This window comes from Corvus brachyrhynchos, unplaced genomic scaffold (assembly GCF_000691975.1).
Source record: "Corvus brachyrhynchos isolate BGI_N302 unplaced genomic scaffold, ASM69197v1 scaffold178, whole genome shotgun sequence".
In the NCBI taxonomy this organism is placed as follows: Eukaryota; Metazoa; Chordata; class Aves; order Passeriformes; family Corvidae; genus Corvus; species Corvus brachyrhynchos.
Window position 1 is genome coordinate 1,240,322 of NW_008239304.1, and position 23,099 is coordinate 1,263,420.

At 34.9% G+C, this 23,099-nt stretch overlaps 1 protein-coding gene across 5 annotated transcripts in view; it reads left to right on the forward strand.

The window, feature by feature from the left end:
• Positions 1-22,825, forward strand: part of SPOCK3 (sparc/osteonectin, cwcv and kazal-like domains proteoglycan (testican) 3) — a 187,920-nt gene extending 165,095 nt beyond the window's left edge. For 4 of the 5 annotated variants that reach the window (XM_017740642.1, XM_017740643.1, XM_008638585.2 and 1 more), the window contains 5 exons: positions 1,738-1,857; positions 11,986-12,207; positions 18,397-18,459; positions 19,620-19,757; positions 20,765-22,825. In XM_017740642.1, the coding sequence (XP_017596131.1) occupies positions 1,738-1,857; positions 11,986-12,207; positions 18,397-18,459; positions 19,620-19,757; positions 20,765-20,934 (713 nt within the window). In that variant the 3' untranslated portion in view covers positions 20,935-22,825. The other variant, XM_017740640.1, reaches the window with a different exon arrangement.
• The last annotated feature ends 274 nt before the right edge of the window (positions 22,826-23,099 follow it).

A 23,099-nucleotide genomic window follows, 5' to 3' on the forward strand; every position in this document is an offset into this window, starting at 1 on the left:
GGCCATACAAACCCGATATACAGGTGTAATGGAAAGGGAATTTAAAGAGGAGCAGGATGTCCCAAATGAATAGCTGCTTGCTTGTTCTGACCTGTCAGCTGATTGCAGGGGTTGGTACAGGAAGGTGTTGTAGCAAACATAAAATTCCCACAACTTTGAATTATGATATGTAGTCTTCAGTCAGGAGACCGTTTTCATCTGGTTGTTGTAATACATTTTTGAGTACACATGCCTATTTATCATTACTTTTTTCCCAGTTCCCTATCAAATTATCAGAAAATAAGTAGTTCTGTTACATGAGAGAAGCACAAATACAAGTTCTATAAAAATGTCAGGCCATAATATATACAAATGTATGTATAGATTGTGCTTAAGTCTTTCATGGATAGAATCAAAGTATCAAGAGAGACTTCAATAAAGTATAAATAATCCAATGCTTAGATATGTGCAGTTTTACAGACATTGATAGTTGTTGACATAATGAATGACATGTTTGTATCTAAAATACAAATAGGTGTTTCACAGTGTTGTTCAATTTAATGAAGTGCTAAAGGATATGTCCCTAAATATGTTGGATTGCTTCACTAAATATGTTGGATTGCTACACAATAAAGGAAAAGTAAGCAAACTGGAGATTTATTTTCAAGAGTGTCACTGTGCAACCTGCCAACTTAGGTGTGAGCTCTTCAGGTTGTAGCTTATTCAATTACTGGTAGACCTGGAAAGTGATCCTGATTTGGAAGTGATAGCTATTGAGAATGGCAGTAGAACGTATTTTGTTACTTTAGGAGGGGTACATCCAGTGTCTTTTCTGTGCTGGTCTTTTTCCAGATACTGTTATTTCTTTTGTCTTTTCCTAGCTTTTCCCAAATACATGGGAAGATGTTGTGGGAGGGCTATCTACTTGCTTCAAGCATGCTCTTTCTTTGTCTTCTCAGTGAATAAGCCTCTCGACTTCACATCTCTCTCTAATATCTACTTCTGTTGCTGGCTTCTGTATGAACTGCCAGTACTGTACAGCACTTCAGCCAGTCTGCTACTAATCTGCTGCTCTTGGTGCTACCGATGCTCTCTTTGGTCTGGTGTGCTTTTTCTGCCTGTTCTATTTCTGGTCAAAGAATCCATCCTTTCCCTCACCAAGTGGCTGTACAGTTGCCTGTTTGCTGTTACGTGCTCACGAGTTTGGCTTGTGAAACTGCATTCCATGATACAAACTTCCAGCACACTGTTGAAACACTTTTGCTGTCAATCCTATTTCCTCTTTTCATGCCTCAGCATAGGAAATCAGGTTGGGAGTTCATGATTATCTGCCTAAATTACATCTCTTGACCTGTTTTGGTAGGGCTTGCGTTAGTATTGCCTTAATGAACATGGAAATAAAAAGGCAAAAGACTGTTATGGGTGTCTCATATGCAGTTAAGAGTTGGAAATACCTGTGCTACAACTGTCTATAGTAGTTTGCAAAGCAAGTTTTCAATTTCTAGGTACCTGTAATTTTATAATTCCTCTATACACCAGGCATTTATTTCTGAGGACCTTCATTGGGTTTTGAAGACGTACCTAAGCAATGCAACTGAATTTAATTAATTAAAAAAGCTGTAGAACATACATGTTTGTATTATTATATGGGGTTTGGGGTTTGGGGGGGATTTGGGAGATTTTTTTTAGCATTGTTTGAAAAGTTCTATTTAGCAGCCTGGAGAAACACATTAAACAGCTCTGCATTTTGTTTTTCAGTGTGCAGTGACCTGGAATTCAGGGAAGTTGCAAACAGATTGAGAGACTGGTTTAAGGCACTTCATGAAAGTGGAATTCAGAATAAGAAGACTAGGATTGTTCAAAGGCCTGAAAGAACCAGTAAGCAATTTCTGCTTGCCTTATTTGATGTTTTCTTTGATCCTTTTCTGTTCTTTTGTTTTTCCATTGCTAAGACTTGCCTTATTCTCATGTGCTTTAAATAGGCATAGATACAAAACTACAATTTTGGGCTTTTCTTTCAAATAGTTGGTTTCCTATTTATGGCTTAGTACTAATACAAGATGTTCACTTTAAACTTTCAGTATCATTTGGCAGCTACCATTCACAATGCTTTAATTTGTGAACGCTTTCAAATTAAAAGAAATAAAATAAAGGAATGTTAATTATGTGTGACCCATCTTTCCTAGTTGATGTCACTGCAGGTACTGGTACAGAAAAACAGATGGAAAATAAGCTTGTAAGAAAAAAGGAATTTTTAAGGTAATACTTGAAATTGGAAAAGACACAGGAGTGGAAACAGCAGGGGGCATAATTTGTTTTTAGCCCCCTCAAATATTTGAAGAGATTTTTTTTGTTGTGGAAAGTAATTACATTTTAGAATGTAATCATCAAAGGGCTTATTTAGAAGAGCAGTTGAAGTGTGCATTAATAGTTCCAAAAGTGAAGTTCTACTGTGAAGGGAGTCAAATTGAATTTCAAAAGCCATAAAACTCTACCTTTCGTTAATATGAAGAGCAAGCTACGAATTCTTCCAGAGTATGTTTCACAGAACTTGGCCACCATTGGGTTTTTACCTTGCTTATTTTATTTTTAGCTTTTTAAGTATTTGAGATGTTTTTAACTTTTGTTTGATTCAATTAGTATCATCACTTTTTCTTCTTTCTTCAAGAAATCCACTGATTTCACTTAATTGCAAATGCCATTTCGTTGTGTGATTTTTTTCATGCGAAGGGAATGTGAATAATTCTGTAAAATGCAATGAATTAAAGATGGTTCTGTCTTATCTGGGAGTACTTTCCTTAACATTGAGAAAAATTGTTTCTGAGGTCAGGTGGTAATACAGTAATGTCACTTTTTATTGATATTGAAAAAAACCACATTTAAACCCATATATTTCCAGTTTACATTCTGGTTGGTGCCCATAACTGGCATGTGATCTGCTTCTCATGCAGTAGTGAAAACAATAGAAATAGAAAGTTTGCAGCCCTTAAGTAAGAATTTATTGTATAGTAAAAAAAAAAAATTGTGTCTAATAATGTAGGTTAGTGCATTGCTCAGTTGAAGGTAAACTGAAATATCATGTAGGGTCCTGTTTCTCTCTGAATGATCACTTTGAAATTTGGGCAATGATAAAGAAAGCAACACTATAGCCATTAAATATTATGTCCTGCATAAATAACAAGTCAGTGTTTCAACAAATTGGATTCTATGTAATGCAAGAAAGTAAAGTTCATAGTTATTAATTTGAATACAGTGAGATGTAGTGCAAACACAAAGTTCTTAAGAGTGTGAGATTTTTCCCTCAGACATCTTTCTTGGCTTTTTTCCTTAAGCACACAGACGGTTTTGATAAGACCTACAATCTCTACTTGAGACAGGCATTTGTACCATGATGTGCATGTGGATATAGTATAGTCATATTTATTATGTCACTTGTTTGTTTTCAAATTTGTATTTTATAATAGAAATCAAAGACTATATTTAGACTTAAGATCAAAGATTTTTATATGTGAGGCTAAATATGCAAGAATCTTGTGGATTTTTGGACATTGTCAGTTTTGGAAGCCTTCAAGGTCATAAAGTTCTCACCTTTGGTGGTGTAAAGAATCTGCACATGTTTTAGGAGGTATCTTAAATTTAAGGCACAATTTAGATTGCATGCTATTCTACCATTTTTTGAAAGATGGAATTGAGTTGATTTGGATGTCTAAGAATAGTCTTTGCTCTTTCTCATCAACAGGTAAGAAAGTACAGTCTCTGTGGAAAATTCTGTTTCCTGTATATTGCTGACTTCAAATTACCTGTCAACATCGTGTTGTCAGAAATGTTTGAGTTAGGTTTTTATCATGGTACCAGAATTTGGAATGTTGTATGAAGTATTAATTTATTACTAGCTCTAAATTTGATCGAAGTTTGATGACAGGCTTTGGCATGTTTATTTTCTTTTTACTAAAATAAAGCAAATTTTACAAAATGTTTAGATGTGAGACATTCAGTTTATCCTATATTTTCTTCTTTTTCTTTTTAAAAAAGAGGTATTCAACAAAAACCTACGGTGTTTCACATTTGAACAATAACTGTTCCGTGGCTAATATTTCAGTAGTGTGGTCAGTTACTCAAATTGCAAATAGCTAATTGTGCAAAAATACTAGTTTTAGGTATTAAACATCCTATTTGAGCAGTATTTACTCGATTTTATAAATAGCCAATATTTATGTGTTTGTGATAATCTGACAGGCTACTGCAGGAAGACAGTCCATCTATAGACAGAAAGCAATCGAATATACATTCAGAAGGGGTTTTTTTTTCATTTGTAGATTTGGGGATGCACAAATTATTTTAAAACTGGTTTCATTAGTGCTGTATGTTTTTCCTGGTATGTAAATTTCTGTACTTAAAAATTTCTCATTTAAGACAGCAAAATCTGTACTGCATTTTATGAGAAATGAACATGTCTGTTGTTTAGAAGAAAATATTATGTCACTGTGTCCCTGTAAACACAAAAAGAAACAAAAAACATGATAACCATTCAACATGATAATGTCCTTTCTAATACCATTAAAAAATTCTTAAAACTGATCTTGAAGAGCAAAGCTCTTGAGTAATATCCCTCAATGTCTGTTTCCAAAGTCATAGGAGGTCCAAGACATCAGGCCTGTTATCTGAGTGTATCAGGGCATCCAGCCATGTTGATATCTAAGTATACCAGGTCTGTCCAGCCCCTATTTTTGAGATGCCAGAAAGCTACATCTGCAAATAAATCTTGCAAAGAACTTCTTACCATGTATAGTAACTTTACACTTAGCATATGAGACTTGGTGATCTGTGCAGACTAAAAGCTACATCAAAAAGCCACCTGAATGCAACTTCCCCTTTTAGAGTCCTAATTATTCTAACAGATCCCTGGAGTTTTTTGTTACCTGTGGGGTGTTAAAAATATGTTTTGTCACCCTTTCCCCGTGGCTTTCCTGTATTCTTACTGTAAAGTTCCTTCCTCACTGAAAAACCATTCTGCATCAAAGAAGCAATTTGTGACATCCTCTCTGGTTGTCTCTTTGTATTTAAGATTTTTCATATGGCAGTCTCTCTGGTGGCATTTGGGACAGGATATGTTAAAAAACTTGAGCGCAGTCCTTGTGACCAAGGCAGATGTGGCGCAAGTTTATGGTGCCTTGGTGGTGCTTTTTGGAGTTGTTCCAGCTATTAAATAGTCCACATTGATCCATCAAATCATTAATATTACCTAAACAAACCAAACAATAGTGTTTGGTGGTGTTCTGCTAGAGCTGTCAGTATCCTGATAACAAGTCTGAGGTGCCTACGTTGCTGTGTTTTTACAAGAGTAAGGTAGTTTTGTCTTACTGACACTTTTTCCCCAAAGCAGAATGTTAGTAATCCAGACTAGAATATTTCAAAAAAATAATAAGGTTTTATTTCCAAAATCCCTTTTGGGTCCAGATGTGGTCAAATATAATATATCTAAAAGTATCAATAATACAGATGCTACATATGCAGATAAATTTTTTCCTCAGGCCGTTTATGGTCTAAATACATGACACAAAGGGGAAAAGGGTATTTGATCCCCATACTACAATAATACCCCCATTATTTTTCCCTTGTGGATCAGAAAATACAGAGTCAAAAAATAAAGTGACATTTTATGTACCTGTTTTAAAGTCTATTAAAATATTCATTCTATTTCTATATTAATTTTGTGTAATAAACCACAAAATTAATACATCATATGCAAAGCACAAAGAATACCATAGTCCCACAAATATTTCTGCTAGCAGGCAGTCTATTTCTGAAGAATACTTGAGCACCTTGTCATATTAGAAGATGAAAGACCAGAGGCCAAAGGTAATAGAGAATCTTCTTATGGTTTGGAACTAATATTATTATTTGGAGACTAATACATTAATAATTTTGAAAATATCATAAAAATACAAGGATTCTGAGAGAAAATTACTTATAATTGGCTTGTCTGGAACTAGCAGAATAAGATATTATTACACTGAAATTGACAAATCCCCATACAAAATTGCAGGAGGAAAAGACTGATTTTTTTAAAGAAAAGTAAACAAAATAAGCGACTTCAGATTTTTGCTTGAAGATTTTTGTTTCATTCTGGCAATCCTAAGTTTCTTATTGATGAAGAGACAAGCTGACACTATACAATGATAAATTATATTTCCCTGATCTTCATTGCTGAAGCATATTTGAAAACCCTGAGGTACAGATAGAAGTCATAAGAACAATAAAATTTTCCTTACTTCTAGAGTAAGGAAACAACTCCTAAAGCTAGAAAGAATTGTGGTTTTAAACAGTATTTTTGATGTCTTCAAAACACCGATGGCTTGAGAATTTGTCTAATTCCTGAGATTATTTCAGAAAATGACTCATAAAGCTATACTGCAAAGTTGAACAGGCTGAAAACCTGAACCATAGCTCTAGTTAGCTAGAAAGAAAAGGTTCTGCCAGTGAATTTCTGCATGTGTCTGGTTGGCTCATGCAAAGGCATGCTTAATGCTAGAGTCTGGAAGAAGAAATCCAGCCTAGAAGTAATTCTGAACAGGAATTTTAATTAATCCATCTCTACTTAAAATTAAGTCTCTAAATGAACTAAATTAGTGTTGTTGACTGAAGTTGCTTTTGACTCAATCTTCTGTACAGAATTATACACAATAAAACATACAGGTCTTTATTATAGCACTTTCTTTTATTTTATTTCTTTGTCCTCAGTTATCTACTCTTCTCTAACAGTCATTCCTGTTAATAAAATGGCAAATCTGGTGTCCCAAATAACAAATTTCATCTGATCTGTCAATCTATCAGGAAACTGATAGTCTTCTAGGAATAGGATTCATCTTGCTTTTTTTTTTACTCCACCTCCATATAAAATTCTTTAAAGCACTTTCTGGAAGAGACTTCGGAATGCAAACTTTCACAGGTGTTTAAGGAACATTGCAGTTGTGCTTTATTTCTTTCTCTTGTACCTTTTGTTGTGACATGAGAGTCAGTTTTCCTACGTTTATCAAAATACCTTTGGTACCTTCCCCATGTTCTCCAGGGCCAGGATGTGGTCTTCAGTGATTCTTATGGGACCCTTCCAACTCAGAATATTCTGTGATTCTGTGTCTTGCCCTAACCTGGGCTCTGCTCATGTCTGGGTAATGACAATGATCCTTCTTGGGCCACCTTGGAGCCAGATGAGGCTCACCTAGATGAGCACGTTTGTGATCAAGTACAAAAGCATTCACATCTACTTAGTCCTCTTTGTATTAGTCTTTCCTGCTCTGCTCTGTCCTGATTGCATTAGGAGGAAAACATTTTCCCAGTTTGTGCACAGTAGGCCTCAAGATGTGAGATGCTGTTCACTGAAGGTTTTCTGCTAACCAAAATATTACAGAAATCCATTGCAAGAGAAAACCTTCTTGCTATGCAGCTTGCACACTGAACAGGTAAAATCCATGGTCTAGATGTCAGCTAGGAGTCTGGCAAAGAGTGCACACGTGTTTATTCACATATAAGATTTGCCAGCTTCAGACAGCATACTGGTATTGGAAAAAATTGTACACTTCTTGGCATTTCAGATAAACAATTTCTATATAATGCAATATGTGAGCCCCATGTATGTATGCTGTTTTGATGTCCACATGGTTTCCAAAGCTGGCTTCCTCAATGTACATATTACTTATGTGGTTAGTAAGCAGGTAAACAATAGTTTTACCTTGGAAAGCAGATAAGACTTGAACTTCTCTCCTGAGAAATAACCAGAAAGAACAGCATTTTGTTTGGTTCCTTTTGAGCAAATGTTTTGAATGCCTAATGTGTAAGCCGTGGAGGATGGATATATTTCTTAGTAGTTTTTCCCTTGGGATTGTTTTGACCAGGAAAAGAGCATAAGCTGGTACTTCACATTTTTTAGACAGAGTTCAGAAATAGCTGCATGAAAGTTCACTTCATTATGGTGTATGGAAATAGATTTTAAGTAAGGAATTAGAATGAAAGAGAGAATCGTTCATAATTTAATGATCTGAGCAGCAGTTTTTCCTCTTCTCAGCATAATGTCCTGGTACTTAATCATCAAGAATAAATTACTATCATTCAGTTATACTAATTATTCCCCCTTAGTTTCTGCTTATTTTGTTGTGTTACAAATGTGAAAAATGTCTGAAACCAGCATTCTAGTTGGTGTTCAGAGTGATTCAGGCAATAATTTCTTAGGTCTAGGTCACCTGGTGATTTTTTGATTCTTAGTTCTGTATCACGTGACCCCTTCACGTGGAAAACCATGTTAGCAGATGTTAAACTCTAGATATGTATTTAAGGACTTTCCTGACATTTTTTATCAAGTATATCACCTTCAAGATGCATTATTGTATCAATATTAGAATAAAGGAAGAAAGTCATTGTTGAAAGTACTTCAGATAATTTTAAGTTTGGAAAGTTCAGTAAAGGTTCTTTTTAAATGAACCAAGAATTTTACCACAATAATCTCTAAAAGAGTTGATAATGTGCACATAGACCTGAAGTGATGATCTTTTCATGGTGTAGCAGTTTTGAAAAAGGTGGACTGTTCCATTTCATATCAAACAAAGCTGCTTCTATCTCTGTTAACACCTGTCTGGTTTACCTCTGACATACTTGAGCCATTTTACTTACTTGAGCAAAACTAATATTTGACCTAAATTTCAGACATTTCTATACTGCAGTGACTGATGGTTGTGAAAGAGTTTGGCCTGATGAAATGAAAGAAGACAAATGAAAACTAAGAACAAATATGATTTTTCTCAAAAAACTACACTAAAATTGTATATTCTAAAGAATAGGAAGAACAAAAACTAGTAAAAACAACAAATATACCTGGGCTGTAAATGAAAATATAAACTATTTCAGAATTGAACTCTGCAAAAAGAAACATAAATAACTTTCAAGGTAAAGCATGATCAGTTTTAGAAATTATTAAACCAAAAAGTTATTTAATAGAAAGTTAGACCCCATGATCCACAGTGCTTTTTATCCTGTATCTGATGCTATTTAATTGATAGGTTATGACAGTTTTAATAAATGTAAGCTTTTCTTATATAAAATGTTATTGTTTGAAGTAGGTTTATTAGTTCTGATGTACCAGAATAATATATTCCTCTCTACTAGGAAGAGTATGTAATGAATAGCAGACTTCAGACTCTATATTTAAATATTCAGCTATGGTTATGTTGAACTTTGACAAGGTTTATTGACATACTAGAACATAATACTTTTCTGGTGCTATCCTGTTGGTATCAGTGATCTGTAATAAAATGGTCTGCCTTACAATTATATTGCTGACTCCAATGCAATTTTTTTTAATTTCGAGCTTTGTCCTTAATTATGTGAAATATAATAGAGAAAGATGTTGGTGGGACATCACTTTTTAAAAAAATCTAAAAGCTATATAGAAGGAAGTGAGAAAGAAATTGAGGAATGGGAACAGAAGATGAACTTCAATCACAGGTTATGGCTAGTTAAGGAAATCAAGCAAAAAATAGGGATAAAACCGTATGCAGTTGTATAATATTGTTCCAACCTTAATTTAGTGGTGCATATACCTTTGAAATTTCCAGTTCTTTCACTATTCTTCAGATAAATTTATTTCTTCTCAGAGTATAATTTGAAACTGACTAAGCAGTTTGACTCAGTGATCCTTGTGGGTCCCTTCCAACTCAGATCATTCTGTGATTCTGTAAAACAAGCAGATGTTGGGGGGGGGGGGGGGGGGTGGTCCTCGGTATAGTTTATTAAAAACATAAAACTGTCTTCTAGTATCCTAAAATACAAATACTTTATGATGTGAGCTTTGCCAGCATGAACCACAAATGCTCATTTAAAAATATTTTGGCCCAAGCTAGAAAATGATGCCTCCTTCAATAAATTTTGGCTGAAATTTCCACATGCAGAGGTATTATCTGCAATTACTTACTTTGGCCCTCATGGTCCATCCTTGAATACACGTTTAAAGTGGCTTTTATCTTATTTTCTCTTCTATTGGTGTCTTATTAATTAAAATCATAGTTGCTCTATTACTGCCCCTTCTATTAGAGTTTGGTGAGATTGCCAGAGTGCAAAATTCAGAAAAAAATTGTGAGTACAAGACTAATTTCTCCCATCATGCAGGTACACAAAAAGCAGGATAGGTAACAGTATGCTTCATGTTGACCTCTTTCAGTATCCAAGGTCATGAGGAGGATTAAGAGAGAAAGTGTTAGAGGCCTTCAGGAACAGAGCCTTACAGGTAGATAATGTTATACTGCACATTAATCCTTAGACAAAGTACTTTAAGGTGGAGGAACCTTCCAGATTTTTTCTAACCCAAAACACCTGTTGAAAAATTCTGATACCTTTTACAGATATGGTTGTGTAACACATTTACTCTATGTCCTTATTCATTCCTATATCTCACTGCTCTTTGTGATCCACAGAAAATAAGTTTCGTCTTGATGTTTTATCAGGGGCTGAAGAGGAAGGAATAGAGACCTTTGGCTGAATGCTTGGCTATGTTTTTAAATTGTGTTAAACACATCAAAACTTCATATGTATCAAATGGCTGGCTTTATATTTTTTGCTTTTTTCCCCTCTTCTTTCTATCAAAAAAAAAAAAAAAAAATTAACGTAAAAGCTCATCAGGGAGCTAGAAAAAGTGAGATCACCCTGATGAAAAGTCATAGCTAATTTAGGATTTCTGGGGAAAGGGAGTTTATGTGTTGGTCTGACTTGCACAGGGAGTTTTGATGCTATCAGCTTTCTTTTCCTTTCTGAAATGGTCATTCTACTGCAGCATAGGCATTTCCATATGAAGATATATATCTAGAAGGACATTTAATGATTTCTAAGTACAATTACTGGATTAAACCTGTTTAGCAGTATAGAAGCACTTTTCAGGTTTCTTTATTGTTGTCCGAACAACAGCAGAGGCAGGCAGGCTTGATTTTCAACAGCAGTAGAAATTGGGAATTTCTGTGTGCTCTCATGTCAACTTTTCTATAGCCATATCTACCAATCTCATTTTTTCAGTGCTCAGTTTTAACTTAAAAGTTTTGAAAAGAATGGTGTTTAGTAGCACTAAATCTTGTTCTGAATTAGGGTGTCTACTCAACTGCGTGGCCACATCGGCCTGTGGCACGACCCACAGCACATGAACCAGAAGTAGTGTGTGTATATCATATGCAGCTCACATCTTTGACAGAGGCAATAGGCCTGGTGGTTTCTGCATTGCCTTTTCATGTCCATAGGCAAGTCTGCATGTACTTTAAAAGACAAACAGGAGGTGTGAGGTCTGGCTGCAGGAATAATTAACTCAGCCTGTTCCATTTGGCCGTTTTTTCAAGCAGGGATTTAGGAAGATGCACGCTGCATAGGTAAGTACCATACTGGCAGCCACCTGCTCTTAGCAATCATCTTTTCCATGGCCTCCTCCAAGATAGAGAGTACACCATATAAAGATAAAATAAAATTTTCAAGGTGTTGCTGAGGCTGACTGACTGTCGTGTTCCTTTTTCATATATATGTTCAGAACAAAAAAAATCCCATTCACAGACTCCAGCAAGTTACCTGAAATTTATGCTCTTCTTAGTTCTGTAAACTTTGCAAACGACTTAAGTTTCGTTCTACTGATGCATAATATCCCTTAAATTCCTCATCAGTATTATTTTCCAGGAAATCACTGTGTATCATTTATTACTGTACATAATGTGTGTGGTATAGGTATAACATAACGAAAACTCATATTTCTAAATGCTTTGAGACTGGTGGTAGGATTAAATTTTTTTGCAGGTTAATTTAGTGACTTCTAAAGTGAATCTGACATAATTTCTGTGTCCCCTTCAATAGCATATACTGTTTATTTATAGTATCTATGTACCACTAGAGCTGTTTCCATGATGCAGCATTCTTTTGTGGTGGCTGGGATCAGCAGCTGGTCTAGTTTTCCTCCTATATAATTTCTATTATTTTTGGTTTGCCTCTTAGGATTTGATACCAGCATTTTGCCAATTTGCAAAGACTCCCTCGGCTGGATGTTTAATAGGCTCGATATGAACTATGACCTGTTGTTGGACCAGTCAGAACTTGGAAGCATTTACCTTGACAAGAACGAGCCATGCACCAGGGCGTTCTTCAATTCTTGTGACACATACAAAGACAGTTTGATATCTAACAACGAGTGGTGCTACTGCTTCCAAAGACAGCAAGGTAAAAGATGAGAACAACCTGCCTATGTATATGACTGACCTTTTGGTTGGGCTTTATTTTTTTTTTAACATATTAAGAAAATTGCAGTGAAGTACAAGCTCTTAAATACTGTGCAATGAATTTGTGTTAAGGTTTGTGACATACGGTGAATACCTTAAATGAAGTAAAAAATCCCCAAACAAACAAAAAAAGCCAAACAACCCAAGCTAAATGGAAAGGTTTGCTATTAAAATTCAAGGATTCTAAGTGCAACACTGCCACTAATGCTTTTACAGCTATATTGTTCCTCTTACCAACATTTAGTATGTATGGAGATGAAAGAGATTAAAATAACATACGCAAATACTTAAATTATTTCTTCCCAGTCTACTTTGCCTACACTAAAAAATAAACTTTTTGTATTGCTAATGTAGGGTATCTTATGTTCAGTGAGCCTAATAAAATAGCTGAATAAACATTATGGATAAAGTTACTTCCAATCATTTAGACCTAAAACCAGTTGGTTTTTATTGCCTAGTTGAATGTCTTGTTAATGTTCTGATGTGATTTTGGTTAGACAAAAAAACACAACCTAGAAGCATTATTTTCCTGAGGAATATATAACAATTCTAGACATCACGTAAATTATGTAATCAAGCTAGTTGTAGTGTATCAAGAAATTCACTCATTAAATATTGGCTGAAATTGGGCAGAATAACCCCTGCATTATTCTTACTAACATGAGGGAGTTTTTCTAAAGGATAAACAGTAACCAGGGTTCAAATTTATACTGCCAGTAGAGGAGATAAAACTGATTTGGTGGAAAGCTTCCAAAATTAATTCAGCCTTCTTGAAAATTTTAGTATCAGTTTTTAAATCTCACTTGTAGCCTTAAAACTCTCATGATAAATTTACATTAGCATTCCACATTTATGGTTTCACTCTGATTTCTATGGAAATAAAGGTTTTTATGATGCCACATCTGCCATTTGTGAATCTAGATAAAATAAAGCTGTACTCCTGTAGATAAATACTGAATAGCATATTTTTCTTTGATAACTTTCTCTTTAAAAGGTTAACATTTAAACTTTTAAAATACCTTGCTTGTTTTACAGTAGAACAATAAGTTTTGCTTTATTTTTTATAAGCGTGTATGTACTGCTAACAAAACTGGCAAATTAAAAACAACCCATCCCAGAAGTAATGTAGCTCTTAAAGGACATAACAGCATAACCAGGACATTAAGAAAACACTTCCACAGATCAGTTTCAAGTAGTTTTGCATTTTCTTACCTATAAACACATTTTGTGTAAAGTATTTGCTCAGTGTCCTTCTAGAACCTGAGGATGGTATTGTAAAGACTGATCTCAACGCTAAAGAATTCTATTAATGGTACCCCAGCAAATCCATCTTTCAGACACTGATTCTTCACATTGCAGAACCCAACATTATCAAGCTTTTTTTCCCTTTTTTCCCAATTTCCTCACTGTCTTGATAATTAACATAATGGTGTTGTGATAAGGTGCTGATTTCAAACAGATTAGATAGTCTTTAATACCACTGTGTTTGAGTATATAGTAAAAAAGATGTCTCCTAAACATTGTATATGAAATGAAATTGCATGTTTTGGCAACCCTTGTGCATTGAACATACACTTCATCGTTTGAAATTAACACTGTCATCAAAATCTGTATTCTCTGGATTTTGGTGTAAGGTGAAAAAAGAATCTTACAGTCTTCTTTTGTCATGTCATACTGTTAGCTCATGCACAAATGTCTAACTGCCTAACTCCCTAGTGCATTAGTAACCCATTGAAGTCTCTGTTTGGAATTTGCATTGCTGTGCTGAACCTTGGAATATTTTCATGTTTGGTTATGTTTTACTTGATGGAATGATCTAAATAAGGCCTTTAACTAAGGCTTTGCTATTAATAGCAAAGAGATGGAAAAGCTGAGAAACTCAGCAGCTTCTTTCTGATGTTTATTAAGATAAGTTGATACTAACAGAATGCTTCAAGCCATGTAGAGAGGTCTCTCTATTCATTGACCTTAGTGCTTTCTGGGCAGATCAGTGATTTTAGAGTACTGTTATTGATTAACGATGTTCAAAAGGGAATACAAAATTTAGTCAACCATATGTATCATACTGGGGATAGCAATTTCATTGTGCTTTTTAAAAGTACATGGCATTTGCTTGAGTCATTATCTAAGAAGCCCTCATAGTCTTTGATCTTAGTTTTACCATGCAAGACTGTCAGGATCAGACAAGTACTTGTAACTCTTCTTCATTCTTTCTTTTTGCTTGAGATCCATCATGTCACATTACACTACACTAGACCTATTACTGCACATTGCTAACAACTTCTTGTCAATATAAGAAACTTTTTATGAATCATGAAGTCAGATCTTTCTTGTGGAGAAGATGATCTTTCTGTAGTGGTTGTCCCGCCTTGACAAATGCTTAAACACTTCGGTACAGTCCAGTGATTCTTACTGCACTTTTTCTTGCTCTTACTCTGCTTTAAATGTAGTTTAGTATTTCTGAGGTGTATTCTAGGCATTAAAATGTGTTTCTGCAATACTTCTGCTCTGTGACAGTGCTCTTTGCAAGTTACTTTGGTCACTATGGCCCTCTAGTTTCAACAACCCATGTGAGTGTTTGAGCGCCCATCTTCAGAACTTACTTTCTTCATTGTTTAATGCTAACTTGACACTTTAGTGTTTACCTAAATGCTGAGGCCTTTGCAATGTTGGCATTTTTATAGGTTGAACTTCTTTCTGCCAGTAATTCATTACTGCAGTCTTGTTTTGTTGCATCACTGAGTGAGAGCAGGAGAGTAGCCAATTTTGCTGGGAGTATTAATGCAGCAAAGTATTTGTTTACTGAAGGCCTCTGCATGGATCTATTAGTCCAGCACTTTTCTAGATATATTTTCTTAGAGGCTCTTCTGTCTGTCATGCCTGGAAGACATCTTAATGACTTCAAAAACAGTCCCTCTTACAGAAGAATGGTAATTATCATGATTTGTATTTGCCAGTCTTAAGATTGCAAGGACTTCAAATATATTTATAGATGGTTATAAAGGAAGCGGTAACATGCCTTTATCAAGATAAATGATTAACATGAGTAAGATCCCCTGGAGGACTTCTTGAGGTGTAGTGTTGGTGCTTCAGATCCCTGAAGTACAAACCTTGGATGTCCAACAATTATAATGCTTAACCCCAAGCACAGGCAAGACATCAAAAGGGAGCCTAATCTGCAGTGGACCATATTCCAGAAACTAGGGGCTCTGCCAAATATTATCTACTTGATAGGTGGAAAATCACTGTTTTGTGTCTGAGTGAGAAGGAGAATCTCTGAAAGTTGGAGGCTCATTGTGTGGGTAACAGCTCGAGACCTATCTGTTAAAAATCATAGGCATTCTTTGTCAAACCTATCAAATTTACTCCAGTTGATCTGTTAATGTGCCATTTTGGTAAATCAGAGCTTAATTGTGCTAGCCTTGAAGCACTTCTTGACGACTGGATATTGATGTCTCAAGGGCCAGTGTTAATAGCATTGGATACTCTGGTGTGCACTGGTACTTTGAGCACTGACGAACTGTGAATGGCTGCTGTCACGTGGTACATGACTGATGTCAGATTCATTGCTATTTCAAAAGAAGCTACCACACTGATTTTTGTAAAGGATTTTTTTTTCTCCTTGCCTCACGACTGCCGTAAGTTGTCCAGTGACTGCTTTTTTTATTGAAATAATTTCAGAAATCTAAAAAAAAGCTTTTTAAACTTAGGAACTAGCGGCAAATAAAGAGGGAGGCATTATGATTTGGGAAAAGAGGAAAAAGAATGTGCTGTGAGCCAAAAGGAATTGGTTGAACTTCTAGCCTGCCATTCTCTTTGACAGTTTTAAGCACTAGAGTGATTTAGTATTGTTAAGAGTTTTTGCTGCTTTTATCCTGAGAAACAAAGCTTAAGTGTGAATCTTGAAGACCTAACTTCTGGGAAGAAGAGTGTTTTGGGTAAGTAACTATCTCATGTTGCCTTGTTACCTCTTGCTTGGTGGTATTCCTTTTCGTAATTAAGCCACCAAAGATTTATAGCTATAAAAGATGATTTTTTTCTTTAGGCAGCATTCACCATTCTTACATTTCCACATGTTAGTGCTCATGTGTGCAGATCTGTGTTTCTAATTTAGGATTATTTTTCATAGAAAAAAATACATGTATTCTTCCTATTTGACTAGTTCTTCTCCATCGGCATATTTCCCATCTCTTTTGGAAGATGAATAGAAATAGAATAGAATAGAATAGAATAGGTAGGAAAGGTAATGTGACATAACCCAACCATTAACCTAACCCTGCCAAATCCACCCCAGTCCTAGATCCTTATAACCTGTGATATTTGTATGATAAAGGGCTGACATTTATTAGATTAATGGTAGTAGAAAATACCTTTAGTTTAAGAAATAATCTGTCCTCAGAATGCTGTAGCATTAAGAGTTTAAATCTTCAAATATTGGGGAAGACAGAAACCTTAGTTTTAAAAGGTAATGAAATAGTGAGCATGATCATCATGAAAGTACTTCTTACAACAAAAAAAGTAAAACTTTATGTAGCCTCAGCAAATACTTAAAAATTGAATCCTTAAAACCCAATACCCACCCAATGATGTCAAATCTCAGTGATTTTTCAAGAGCACACTGACAAAATTGGTTGGTTGTCTGGAAAGACAACTCCTGAAAATTTCTTCTGGCATTAAGAATCCTATTGACAGTGTTTTGAAAGTGGAGCCTACTTTTAAGGCCTTCAGTCTAAAAACAGTCATTATAGATTTAGTGTGAAAAGCCTGGCCCACCAGAGTTGAGGCCTCTGGAAACATTTATAAGCTTCTTTAAATGTATTGGATATGTAAATGTTATTTAAAATTTAAAACCAAGCCTGCTGTCAGTAAGGGGTTATTATTGTCTGCTAGTTCATATTTACTCTCTTAGATAATACCAAAGGCTTATTGGAATAACTAGGCTGTGCCAGCCAAGAGGCTTTGTGCTCACCAGAAGTGTATTTTTGATCCCCACTTCATCTAGGCATTTGTCACCATGGTGCCATAAGCAGTGACTGGGTTCTGGTCTTACATGTGTTCTGCATCAATGTGCTGGGCCAGTCTTGCTCATCTTTAAACCAGCTCAGAACACCTTTTCCTATTTGCATGGAGAAAAAGGGATCCTTGAGTTAACTACATGGCAAAGATGTATTAATAAATTATCAAGGTCTGCTAAAATGGAAAATGCATTTAATATTCATGGAATGTAAGATTTTGCCTGGGAATGGTGCAAGCTAAAGACACCTGTGAATAAACTCAGTAATTCTATTGGTGGTTCGGAATGAGAAATGCCCTGGTGCTAATGGTCTAATGTGGTACGCAGTGCGAGTGTTCAGAGAGAGATTAATTAGTGCTTTTCTGTCTTTGATTCTTTCACTTATTCAACAGTGATGTAAGGACATTCACATCTTTCTTCCCATTCATGGGGCATACTGCAGCTTTCTTTTATGGACAGTAGAAAATTAAATTATTCAGAACAAGAATAAGCTATAACTGAAGAATAGAAGACTGAATTTTAATACATTTTCTTCTTCTTAGAGTCATCTAAAGTTTGGCCTCCTTTTTTAAGTTAGTTTGCTGCACATGAGGCTTTGTACCCATGGGATCCAGTCTTAAATTGTTGCCAGAGAATCACAATCTTGCAGACTTCAGTGAAGGAAAAGGTCTTATTTTCTTAGTGTAGTATGTGAAATACAAAATTTGAACATGACTTCTAAAAAGGACAAAAGAGAAGAAATTTAAAGTGCCATCCTGTTTTTAACCAGTACATGAGGCAAGCTTCACAGTTGCACTCTGATTTTTATAGAGCAGTAAAGTAGGGTGTGATAGTTACTATTTTGGTCTAGCATTCCTCATCCTCCAGACTGGTGACTAGATGCTCACTTGGAGATGAGATAACTGGGAGTGGAGTTCTGCACAAATCCATGGTGCTGTGCAGTTCATAATTCTGAAGCTGTAGCAAGGTGTGGTAATTCTTTTATTTTAGATGTGTGTGTTTCATAAGATCAGTAGTTAGAGTGACCTTACAGCATAGCAAACTGCGAAAACGTAGTCATGTGCTTTCTGTCCTAGATACTATGTAACCTGTTTAACATTTTTTATGTCGTTTTAGACCCACCTTGCCAGACAGAACTCAACAACATTCAGAAGCAGCAAGGAGGAAAGAAGCTCCTAGGTGAGCCATAGATCATTCTTTTGACGGTTTTATTACTTACATAAATAACCCTAGTTAAACAGCAACACAAAATCAACATTAATCCAATGAAGATAGACCCACAGTAAATCTCAGAAACAAAATTTATGAAATTTTTGAAAGCTATTAAACTTGGTTTTATTACCTTAGCTACCAAAAGCTCTTACATCTGTTTTATTACCCTGATAGAAGGGTTTCACAGTTACAGAGGGGACAGCATAAGGTACTCCTGGAGTAGTATCTCTGCTGATCCTTTAACTGTGATATTCTGTAAGTAATTGAAATCTTTGTTGTGAATCAGTTTATACTGCATCAATATTTCTGAAGTGTAAGGTCTTCATTTACCACTAGCCACTGTGTAAAAGCTGCAATAAGAGGCTTGGCCCGAAGCAGTCAAAACTGTGTTTCTGCTAAGGATGGTTTCTAATGAGAACTATACACTTCAAATGCTTTCATATGAATGTTGTCTTCATTGTGGACTCCATTTGGTCCAAGTGACAAACAGTGGATTATTCAGCTATAGGCAAGTCACTGCCTCACAAAATAAGCCTCTCTTGTATGTATAAATGCAAATTTAGTACTAATTTTTTACATTTTTTTATGGTGTGTTATGCTGCATTTGTCTCCTATGGTGGAATAATTAAATATTAGTATGTAAATAAGTGGTTTCTAAAATATGTATTAAACACAAATAACTCCTTGTAGCAGATAGTTTTTTAATCAGGAAGTCTGGCCCTTACTATTCAGACTCGTTTGTGCTCCACAGATGATAGAACTTCCCATTCAGGAGTGGGTCCTACATTTGAGCCTTTTCACCAGAATACAGTGAAAATCTGGACTGAGATACTCAGGGAGTAAGGGATATATATCACAGGATCAACAAAAAATTTAAAGGAAGATCGCTCACTTTATTTCTTGAAATCAGTCCAAGACTGATACGTGTTATTTTCCCTCCTACATTTGATACATTCAGTCACTTTGGGTCAACTGAATTTAGTACTACAAAGGCAGTCTGGAATGATGAAACAGCAAAAGGTAGTTTCTTTCTGCTATAATTGTGACATTGGCCAAGACATGGATTTTAATATACTTTTCCAACATGCACAGATATATCTATATATATATACACATCTGTTTTTCAGGGCAGTACATCCCCTTCTGTGATGAGGATGGGTATTACAAACCAAGTCAGTGCCATGGAAGCTTGGGGCAGTGCTGGTGTGTTGACAGATACGGCAATGAGGTATCAGGATCCAGAACAAACGGCGCAGCAGAATGTGGTAAGTTAAGAACCTTTTGTGGTGTTTGGTTTAGAGGTGTTATGCCCTTCGATTGCCAACCAGGTTAAATTTCTTCAGTTAGAAATGTGGGACCCAACTACATGGATTTTGATACAAAAAGTAACAAATTATAATATTGTTATTGCTTCATTATTTTTTGGAACTCCTGTCACTGTGTCAACTGTTAATAGACCCCTTATATGTGCTTGGCATAGTGTATATAAACCCAAGAAAAATCAATTTTCTAGAGCAGCATTAGGTAAGTCCCAGAATGTTTCATGAAATTCCTTTGGGTAATCAGCATGCTAGTGAATTCAATTTGACATTTTTTTTAGTTTATATTTGAGGGAATTGCCAAAAGTTTTTAGCACACTAAATCTTCCCTTATTTTTCCCTTCCCTACAGCACTGTGCAGCTTCTTCCAAGAATTCCCATCTTTATTTGATGTCCCAGATATAAAAGATGAAAAAAAAAAGTATTTTTCCTTTTTTTTTTAAAAAAAAGTCATTTATGACTCCTTTTCACTTCTTCTCCAACAAAAGAACATAGCCTGAAGCAGAGAGTAAATTGAATACAGTATTTGAGGTACAAGCTCAGGCCTATTGTCCATCTGATCCAGGATCCTTTCTAGATAAATGGACAGTTCAATATAGTTCAAGATAATATGTAAGACGTGAACAATAGTCAGTGTATATTACCAGTAGTCTGTATTGTCATCTGTAAGTTGGACTTAAATTTTTTTCAATTGTTCCTAGCACTCATTACAGTTCTGCAAATCCATAAAATCTGTCTCCTTTTGTTAACATTGAGAAATTATCATTCAGTATTGAGGTGGATCTTTTATGACAAAAGACTCTTCATATTATTTATATTTTATATTAATGTCTCACTCTGTAGTTCTCCTGAAAGTAAATATTCTGGTGTGCCTTTTGTATGATTATGTAAAATATACTTTAAATATGTAGTGTATCTTGTGAGTCTTTTCTATAACTATCATACCTTTTTAGCTATCGATTTAGAGACTTCAGGTGATTTTGCCTCTGGTGATTTCCATGAATGGACAGATGATGAAGATGATGAAGATGAAATAATGAATGATGAAGATGAAATTGAAGATGATGATGAAGATGAAGGAGATGATGATGATGATGATGATGATCATGATGGATATATTTGATGATATTAAGGGGTCCATATGTTGTACCTTTCTAAATTTCACAAGATTATATTTCATAAAATCCCTTTTCTCTCCAAGATCAAAAGGGTTCTAACAAATATGTATATTTTGTATGATTATTTCAAACATTGCAGCTGGAGTCATAGACTTTTTTTGTCTAAATAAGAATAATTATATCATGTGCTTTTGAGTTTTTAAATGCTGTTGCACTGAAGAAAACACATTGGAATTCTAGCTGGAAGAAAAAAATGTTATGTGCTACTGAAAATATATGTATGTGCAAAACACACTGGTTGACTAAAGTCAACCAGTCTCTTCAAAATTCTGCTGAAAAGATACTTGCTCTTACTTGGAACTGTGCATGTCCTCTTCAGAATGCATACTGTAACTTCAGTACCATCAGTGTTTTAGGCCCTGCAGTTGTCCATTTAATGAATCAGAAATGTATTGCAGTAGAAAAACATTGGTGCACAAGTAACATCTCAACCAGCCTTTAATTAACCAAAAGTATGGAGAAAAATCTGGAGGGAAAACTATAGCAAAGTCCTCCTTTGGGTTTGCATTTGTAGTTACGTTTTTATTAGGAAATGGCTAGATTATTGAAAGGATTTTTCAAAAGCAGTAACATGGGCAAGCACCAGATCTGTAATTCTAAAGTTTTCTTGTATTTCCCTTTTCTGGTTTCATGTCAAGGTCATATAAGATTTATCATTATTTACTTAAACTTTGCTTCATCCTTTGTGGTTTCTCTGTATTTCTCACTAATCAGGCCAGCGTAAAATATTTACATGGGGGAAAAGATTTGCTTAAAATTGTATTACCTTTATATATGACTGTATTTCAGAGTATTGTCACTTGCCCCAAGGTAGTTTTTAATAAATGTATAATGATGCTTTTTATTTTCTTATTTCAGATAATAGTTTTGCTCTTTATCTTAATTCATTTTGTTTTCTGTTACTAGTGCAGAAACTTAGAGAACGTATTGTAAAGGTGCCTTGCAAAATAGAACTAGAGAGGTTTTAGCATGCATACCAGTATAGGATGTTAGGCAATAGCTAAGCACACCCAATTACCAAATTAATACCAGTATAGGTACTGCTGCTGGAATGAAGAAAATGGATTATTTTAATTTTTTCCTATTATTATGTAATTACCATGTGGTCTAGATTATACTTATTGTGTAGAGTAGCACTTAAGATTTGACTGTAGAGAAAATTACTTTAATCACTGTATTTATGTTAGCATGTTAATTAATTGTGTAGACATTTTGGGACTCCACCATCTTCATTCATATCCTATCTGTTTCTTTCTGCCCACAATAAAATTGACATGACCTGTATAATGTATCACTACAGGTTGTATAATTTAAAACTGAATCACTGGTTTCCCATCATTAATTAAAAGGAAAATCAGTTTCTTATTTGAATTAATTTCTACACAGTGAATACTAAATCTAATGTTTATCTTATGTAATATTGAAAAGTATAATGCATTTTCTTTTTTACTGTTTCTGTATAGTTTGCAAAATAAAAACTCTTGTAACCAACCTTTGGCCAGTATAGCCCATCATTTTTGACTTCTTACATAGTCTGAAATTTAGAATCAGAAAGAATTCATGTTTCAGATGCATTTTACCTATTAAAATATGTATTTACTTGAATAAAGCCATTAATGTTTTATTTCAATTAAAAAATATTTGAATAGGGCAAAACCCATAGGGAGCTTCTGGTTTTCTGTAGTTTTCCTGATTTTTCTATAGCTTTGTTATGTACTTTTATGACATTGTCTTCATTACATAGTAAGGAAAGAGAGAGATACTTCTTTTCAAGCTCTTGTCATAATTTGTGGGGCATAGTTGTGTTATTTTCTTAAATAAAGATAGTTAAGAGTTTACCATTCTGATAGTGGGATTTTGTCAGAGAACAGTTTCTTATGACTGAAATTCACTGATATATGAACTGATTTTAAATAAAGAAGCTAAAGAAAAAGTGTTGTCATTATTGGCTGATACAGTAAGTACTGTTGTGGGGAGGTTTTTTGATGTGACGAGTAGTCATTAGATGACAAACTGAAAATTCATTTCATTAAAACTTGTGATATGAAGAGAATTAAAGAGAATTCATAATGTGTTTTGTCTAAAGGGATTACAGTATGAAGACCTTTCT